Below are 8,108 nucleotides of genomic sequence, written 5' to 3'. Positions count from 1 at the left end.
TAAGGGGAAGCCACTTTGCCCTCCTCCTGTCTAGAAAGTTTGGACGCGGCACAAATACCCTCCGTCCGAGCAGTCCTCCCGCGGCCCCGGAGGCGCTCCTCCCGCCGCCAGCTGGCAGCCCCCCGGGCAGCCCCCGCCTTCTCCAGCCGGGGCGGAGGCAGGAGCCCGGCTGCTTCGTCCCATCCCCGGCAAAAGCTCCGGGCGGAGTGGGGAGAGGCGGTGGAAGGTGTCGGCTCGGCGCTGAGCCCGCGGGGCTTCATTCAGCCCCGTCGTAACCCCCTCAGCTGTTTGGGGAGGGAAACATCGCAACTGTTGGCGTTACTTGGGGGGGAGGAAAGAGGGCTGGGAAAATCAAATAAGCAGATGGAAAAAAAAAAAAATCGAGTTCTCCGGCAGAGTCTGCTCTAGAGATCCTGAGGCTTCCACAGGCGGAAAACTGCCAACCAGATAACTAGTGGGAATTATCACTCTCCGGAGCATAATCAAAACTGGAAGCACACTCCGGAGGATGTTGCTGGCTTTCTGGCTGAATTAAAGGCGGGCAGCCCCCCCCCAGCACCCTCACCTCCGGCTGAGCAGAGCTGCCGGTACCTCCGGCTGCCGCAGCTCCGGGCGAGGGGACGGCGCCGCCCGCAGCCCACAGAGGGCGCTGCGAGCCCGCCCAAAGCCCGGCCCGCGCCCCGCCGCTCGGCCCCGCTCCGACCCGCTCCCGTCCGCCCGGCGCTGCCCGCCGCTGGCAGGCGGGGAGCGGCAGTGCCCGCTTACACACGCACAGAGAACACATGCACACGCTCACACTCCATTGCTCTCCACAGTTAAAAGTCCCTTCTTGACGTTCATATGCGGCAAAGTAATCCCTTCTTCTCCCCAAGCCAATTTGGCACCGCCGCGTTCGCTGCGCCTCGCCAGAGCATCACTGCGCGCTTTTCGCATGTCCTCTCCCCCTTTTGGAGGAGCGGTGCCCAACTAGGACAGCCGGACTGGCGGCGGAAAGGGGGACCAGGGCTGGCTCTCGGCGGCAGCACCCCGAACCGCCGGGTTGCTCGGGACCGGCTGCGGCTCCCCTGAGGAATTTGGGAAGCCGGGCCTAAAGCGGGAGAGAGGTGGCCTGTGCGGGGCTGCAGCTATTTCTTCTGAACTGGTAGGAAGCAGAAAGTGATTCCATCACGTTTACATCAGCGCTGATCTGACGCGCCGTTTGTCTTTACAGGCGTGAAGTCTTTTTTTTCTCTTTTTTTTTTTTTAAGACTTTTTCCACTCCTTTTTTCCTCTCTGAAAGCTAAGTTATTACGGTTTGGTTAAAACTGTAATATACTCTTTTATTGGAACCGCTGCCAACGCAGGACTGCGTGTGATTTCGGAAAAATAAAGCAATTAAAGCCAGAAAGCAAACACATTGATGCTATGCTGGGAGCCGCAGGATGGCAAAAAGAGTCTCTTTTCAGAGAGAGACGGCGCGCTGTGCATTACAGCCCTTCAGATATCCCGCACAAAATCTATTTCTCGTCTGATCTGTTTCTCTGATCCATCTGAAAAACGCAAAAAATAGAAGCCTACCACTTCCACTGCTTTGCCAACAGATCTCTAAGCGACAGTTTACCTAGACCACTCTTTGCTTGTGATGATTTTGCAGCTAAAGCAAGATCAATATTCTGATATCTGACAAGGATTTTATTAATATTTTATTTGAAAATCTCATCTTGTTTCCGACAAGTCTTGGTTTGAGGTTGGTTCCGTTTGGATAGGGCGTCACCACATTATTTCTTAATGACTTTCCCAGCTGCTTCTTTCCATTTTCCACCATCAACAACCATCTGGTATCTTATTAGCACCTCAATGCTCATTTAGTGTTCTCATTTAGGAGAGAAAAGAAGTAAACACTCAAAATATTACACATTTTAACGGACCGTCTTTGGAAGATTAATGCCTTTATAAACCGATAGATTGTCTCTTTTTAACCAACAGATAGGAATCGCAGAACTTTCTTCTAGGAAGTGCAAGAGCTGCCATTTTTTTTTTCCTACTAGGATTGTGCTTAATCTCACAGGGAAAAATCTATCACAGTTATATTTTCTCCGTGTTTTTTCAAGTGCGAATCCTTACAAATAATTCTTTTTCCTAATTATTTTTTTTCGACTTCGTCAGGAATGCGTACCGAAGCACTAAAGCTCTTGATCCAATTTAGGAACCGGTTTGCACAGCAAAGTTATACACTAGGGAACTGTAAGAAAACTTGTCCCTTTCATTTTCAAGAATGTGGTTTTTAACGTAAGTGGAAGTCAGATTCATTTATGGATGGAAAATGGATACTACAGAACACGTCTGATTCATCACAATCGAAAAAATAACTTTAATTTTACTAGTCAAGGACCAGTTTCACTCATCTTTTTAAATTTATGTGTATGAAAAGGGAAGCTCGCGTCTTGTTTTTGACAAAATAGCTACAAGACTCACTAAAAGCTTGGATTTGGTATTTTAAGTTTCAGTTATCGACAAGCAAAAAGACTTGACTTTCTAGAAAGCAAATTATAAATGTTTGAATAGATTTGTAATATATGTATAAGATCTGCAGCAACAGAATACATACCTGAAGAGAGCTCATAATTTCATTTAGTTTATTAGACAAAAATATATGATTTAGACAAGTTTTGCTGACGCGCTATTTACAATCTGAAATCACTCTATATACAGAAAAAACACAAACACATGGGGAACATTTACCAAACAAATAATCCAAGAATGGTTAGAATAACACGATCTGAAATGGTACAATGAAGAAGGGGATCCATCTACAGATTTGTGTAATCGCTTTTATAGATTTGCACCACCTTATTGCAAAAGGAGATTGATGGGAGTCGTTTATATCGTTTCTTTTTTTTTTTCTGTCCTTAATAACAGTCTCTGTAATATTTTTCCACCAAACCATTTAATCAAGCGGAAGGGAGAGCTGTTAAAATTCTCGGTGTTCCCTCTTGCTGAGCCAAAGAGCTGCAGGGGGGAAAGGAGGAGGAGGGGGGAAAAAAAAAAAAAAAAAAAAAAAGGTAACAATCTTTCAGGAAAAAAAAAAGAGAGAATCCTTTCCTATAATTGCCTGTCTATTGCTATGGAATCCTAGTATTAGTTAATTGCACAGAAATCATTGTCACTGGTGTAATTAACACAAGATCTTTGAGGTCTGTTAAGTTTCAGAAAAGTTACAGTCTGGCTATGTACAATTGTAATTTAGCCTTACTTTGAAAAGATTACAGCAACTTCTATGTTGTTCTTGTTGTCTGTATGTATTATTGTGGTGATGATTAGGTGTTATAATTAGTCTTTATTATTCAAACACTCTGTTTCACATAAGTAACATTCCTGCAGTGAAAACAAACAAACAAACTCACTTGTCACGGACAGGCTGGAAGGGCGATTTTAGCAGCTGAGGTGGGGATTCAGTTCTTGGTACATTTTCTCTTTCTAGAAGGAGACAGAAGAAGAAAGAAAAAAAAGGCAAAAACAGGAGAACCATTTTAGAATAACAGCAGCAAAACTCTGGGCTCCGTGCAGAGAACAGACCTCCCTCTTCCCCTCTTGTTCAGGCATGTGTAGGTATATGTGTGTGTGTGTGTACAGCTCTATTCCTTACTTTCAATATTTAAGGCGTATGCAAGCTTTCTTGCCACATTTTGGACTGTCATTGGAATTATTTGGAGATGAGGGTCAGGAAGGAGGGAAGGAAAGCAAAACTAAAATTATATGTTTCACTGCACTTTTTCTGCATTCTCATCTTATTTGGTGGGCATATAGGGTCAGAATGTAATCACCCACGTAAAATGGGGTGCAATCAACACGTTTGAGGGAAAAAACCAACCAAACAAACAAAACAATGCTAGGGTAAACTGTCTTTAACTCCGTTAAAAGCAATCAGTTACACTAGGCCTGAATCTGACACCATTCCTCAAGTAGAAGTTCATGTGTATGTGTTGGGAGTGGAGGGGGAGGTGGGTGCCTGATGCGTTCATTACCTATGTGTTTGGGACTGGTCCTCTCTGAAGGTTTTTCACTGCTTAGGGCTCCCAGGGTCGCTGTTAAAACAGAAGGTTGTTGCTGGGCCTGGAGGTGATGATTGTGATGGGTAGCATGGTGGTGATTTACTCCCAAAAAAGACCTCACATTTAGCAGGGAACTCTGAGTGAGGAAAGCCCCATTTGTCCAGTTGTGAAATTTGCCAATCTGGCATGTGTAGAGTCCATGGCTAGGGAGAAAAGCAGGGTGCTGGATCTGTGGAGAAGTGTGGTTAACCTGGGGAGGAGGGGGTGGAGGGGGAGAAGATTTCAGGGCACCATCAGGACTGGTTGCTGTTTCTGCCAAAGACCAAATCTTGGGTTTGCTGTGAGATGGCATCTGTAAATTGTTCTGTCCCCCGGGACTGATGATTCGTGTGCTGTTGTCAGAGGCCTCCTTCACCATGGTCAGTGTGTCTTTGGGTTTCAGGCCTTCAGACCCTGTCAGTGCCAAATCCTTCTCCTTTTCCAAGTGCTCCTCTTCACTGCTTTGTCTCAGGAGCTCAGGCTTCTCCTCCTCTTCCTCATTGCTCTGCTCCCCATCATTCTCGTCGATTTTATCTATGTCTATGCTCTCCAGGTCGATTTCCTCGTCGTCTTCGTTCTTCTCCGGGTCCCCCTCGTTGTCGCTCCCGAAGATATTTGCATCTTCTTGGTCCTTACTCCTGGAGCCCCAGGTAACCTTGTTCTCCTTCTTGAGCCGCCGGCGGGCATTGGCGAACCAGGTGGAGACCTGGGTGAGGGTCATCTTGGTGATGATGGCCAGCATGATCTTCTCGCCCTTGGTGGGGTAGGGGTTCTTGCGGTGCTCGTTGAGCCAGGCCTTGAGGGTGCTGGTGCTCTCCCGGGTGGCGTTTTTGGGCCGCCCCGGGTCCCCATACTGGAACTGTCCGTAGGGATAATAGCCGGGGGCGGTGTGGGCAGCAAAGGTAGCAGGGTGGACACCCGGATTATCTTTCAGCTCGTACTGGGAGCCCTGCAACACATTCAGACAAGCGGAGAGGAAAAAGCACATCAATTACCTCGTTAGCGTCTCTAACAGACCTGAATAGGCTACTCCGGGAGCCGGAATACGCCTTGGAGCGGTGCAGAAGGTCTTCACAGGCAAATTCGGCCCTCCCCGCTCCAGGCTCTTCACGTTTAGATCAGACAGAGGTATTCCCAAATGATCCCCCCTTCTTGCAGGGGAAGGAAAAGAGAGGGGCTAAGCTAGGCTCTGCCAGACCTTATGCTAATTTTCTCCGCAAACCAAATCAAATCAAACGATGGAAAAGCAGCAATTTCGCAGTCGCCTCGGCGAGACAATTTATTGTGCCCTCGAAATTATCAGGCAGAGAAAGCAGGTACTACACCACGGTTATAAACTAATGCCTGCGCACAACGTCGCATTTTACTTGAAAAATATCCAGGAGGATATTAGAAATGCATGCAGAGCATTCATCTTTGGCCCCAGATCTGCCTTTAAAAGGACTTGGCGTGAGACGAGACTGGGGAGATGAATGCACAACTTCAGTACGAAGACACTTAAAATGTAAGAGATTTTCCACACACAAGCCAACACCCCCCCACCTCCAGCCCCTCAGTCACACACTTAGATTCTGGCGTAAAATATTAACTTCTAAGTATTGCAAGAGCCTTTAAACTCTGGAATTAAAACTAATTCAAACATTGTAGGATATGGATATGCAACACTTTATCTCATAAGTTTTACTTTGATCTGGGCAGGGCAAACACAAATTGTTTACAAGCGTTTAGAGACGGTGATTTATTTGCAATCAATATTCTTTTTATCATCAGTAGTAAAACACAGCAAGTCAAATTACCCCATCAGGTGTTTTGGTAAATAACATTTTATCTTTCTAGCAACCTCATTAGGCCTCATTATTGCCGCAAATTGTCCAGATATTAACTTAATATTTTAGCTCGTAATGTACAAATGCTCAGAATTTTAGAATTTATTTCAAAATATCACCGTCATGGTAAATCACTGTAGTAAAACACCAGGATACTTTGCGAGTAGGAACTGTTCCTGAATAGCTAACATTTAAAGAAATTTCCTATTTTTTTTCTTCTACTACAATATCGCTCTTTTTTTTTCAAGTCAAGAAACACCTTCTCGTTATTACTCTTGCGAAATTTTTGTCAGCCTTAAAAATTAACCTCTTCAAAATTGTCCGCGAAGAAACTAATCTAACTTTCCCAAACAGTTAAAAAGGATCATGTATTTTAATTTCAGAGACAAAGCTTATTCACAAAGAGACGCCCGATGTAATTTTTGTAATGTGTTACAGAGTAGGCTTTCTGCACTCCCTTTATTGCGCTGTCTGTTGTTATTGTTGCTGAAATGATATTTTTTTGTGTAATCTCTGTTGGGAATTCTTTTGAAGAAGCCACTTGTAAATCACTCATTGCTTCTGTGTCAACTTTTACAGCATTTGAAAAATCAAGGTTAAAAAAGTAGGAAATGCACGCTCTTAAAAGGAAATATTTACAGCATAAAATGATCTGTTTTCAAATGCGGACCCTGGTTCACGAGTGTATCTGCCTACTCGCCTACATATGTGTATTAAAAACCCTCACAAGTTATGTCTTGCATGCTCCCAGTTACAAATATTCACACTTCTGTGTTTCAGGGGCCACAAGAAAAACGGGCATTTAGAAAGTGGAACCTGTGAGTACCGTCGCCGAGAAATTTGGAAATACTAGCAACGAAAACGTTTCAACGACACGAGAGAGAAAAACAGTTAATTTTTTAAAAAATTAAAAGAAAAACAAATATGTTACACTTCTAAACTATTACGTTCTAAATAAAAGAAAAATTAAAAGATCCGAGGACAATCTGAGTGACGGTAATTTGTTTTAGAGTTAGCGCCAATATCTCTTTCTGCTCCGATGCATATAATGGGATGTAGATGCTCTCCTTCGCTTGATGCAAATCCGATCTATGATACTCGCCATGATCAGAGTTTGAAAAGTTCAAGGAACCGAACGGGCCATTTTTAAGGCTTAAGGAAAATGTCTTGAAATACACGGGCGTACCAGCTAGCTAGACTGCACTTTGGCCTTTCGGACAGAACCTGTTAATAGCTCGGCGGGAAAGCAAAGGACCAGGCAGAAAGAGGAGCGCGCTGGAAAGCCAACTGAAACAACAGGACCGACAATATCACCCGTCAACAACACCACCAGTAACAACAAGAAAAAAAAAAAAAGAAAGCCGAGTTGCTAGGAAAAGCCGACAAGACGGAGGCAGGACCCCTGCTCAGCCTTTCCACCGCCAAGAAGACAAACTCCGATGAGTTTTTCCCGTCTGGAACGACGGCGCGGATGGGGGCTGCGCCTGCAGACGGACTCCGCAGCCTCCCGGCCCCTTTCTCCCTCGCAGACCCGCCGACACACACGCTCCCCTCTCCGCGGCGAACCCCGCGCCGGGCGGGAGCCGCCAACCCACCGCCCCGCCGCTCCCCGCGCTCGGCTCCGCGGCCTCCGCCCGCCCCTCGCCCCCGGCTCCCTCGGCCACCGCGCGTCGCGGCCGCGCTCGGCGGGCCCGGTGGGGCGCAGGAGGCAGCGCGGTTGCTCACTCACCATTTGGGAGAAGAGCCCGAGGTCGGCGGTGTAGGGCAGGAAGGCGCTGTAGTTGGGGGCGCTGTAGGGGCTGGCGTACATGCCCAGAACCGAAGTGACAGCGGCCGAGCCGCTGCCCAGCTCGGCGCCCGCGGGCCGGCCCGAAGCAGCAGCGGCGGCGGCTGCGGCGGCGGCGGCGGCAGCCAGCACTCCGGGCCGGTCGCTCCCGTACACCGCCTGGCTGGCGCTGAGATACTGCGGGTAGCCCAGCTGGGGGAAGGACATCTCCGGCGCGCGGGCACAGCGGCGGCGGCACTGGCGGAGGCGGCAGAAGCGGCAGAAATATAAAAATTAAAAAAAAAAAAAAAGGGGGGGGGAAGGAATTATACCAAAAAAAAGGGGAGGAGGGAGCCTGGACAGCCGGGGAGGGGAGCAGAACAAACCCGGGCTTCTCTGGATCTCTCTCTGTCTTTCTTTCTCTCTCTTTTTTTTTTTTTCCTCTCC

At 47.1% G+C, this 8,108-nt stretch overlaps 1 protein-coding gene across 1 annotated transcript; it reads right to left on the bottom strand.

The window, feature by feature from the left end:
• Nucleotides 1-2,930: 2,930 nt before the first annotated feature.
• IRX1 (iroquois homeobox 1) lies at nucleotides 2,931-7,889 on the bottom strand. The gene is made up of 4 exons (XM_065629693.1): nucleotides 7,626-7,889; nucleotides 4,005-5,019; nucleotides 3,384-3,456; nucleotides 2,931-2,988 (listed from the first exon to the last, which is right to left on the bottom strand). The coding sequence occupies exons 1-4, from the start codon at nucleotides 7,887-7,889 to the stop codon at nucleotides 2,931-2,933; spliced, it is 1,410 nt and encodes a 469-aa protein (XP_065485765.1).
• Between the last annotated feature and the right edge of the window lie 219 nt (nucleotides 7,890-8,108).

The sequence above is a fragment of the Caloenas nicobarica genome, chromosome 2 (assembly GCF_036013445.1).
Source record: "Caloenas nicobarica isolate bCalNic1 chromosome 2, bCalNic1.hap1, whole genome shotgun sequence".
Lineage (NCBI taxonomy): Eukaryota > Metazoa > Chordata > Aves > Columbiformes > Columbidae > Caloenas > Caloenas nicobarica.
Note: the sequence above shows the minus strand (reverse complement) of the source record. Positions and strands in the feature narration are given on the sequence as shown.

What these genes read in the sequence shown, in the direction of transcription:
- IRX1 (XM_065629693.1), bottom strand. Translation starts at nt 7,889, where the DNA reads ATGTCCTTCCCCCAGCTGGGCTACCCGCAGTATCTCAGCGCCAGCCAG. An exon ending in GACCAGTCCCAAACACATAG is followed by an intron (nt 3,457 to 4,004) that starts GTAATGAACGCA and finishes GTCTCCTTCTAG; the next exon opens with AAAGAGAAAATGTACCAAGA. An exon ending in TTCCAGCCTGTCCGTGACAA is followed by an intron (nt 2,989 to 3,383) that starts GTGAGTTTGTTT and finishes TCCCCCCTGCAG; the next exon opens with CTCTTTGGCTCAGCAAGAGG.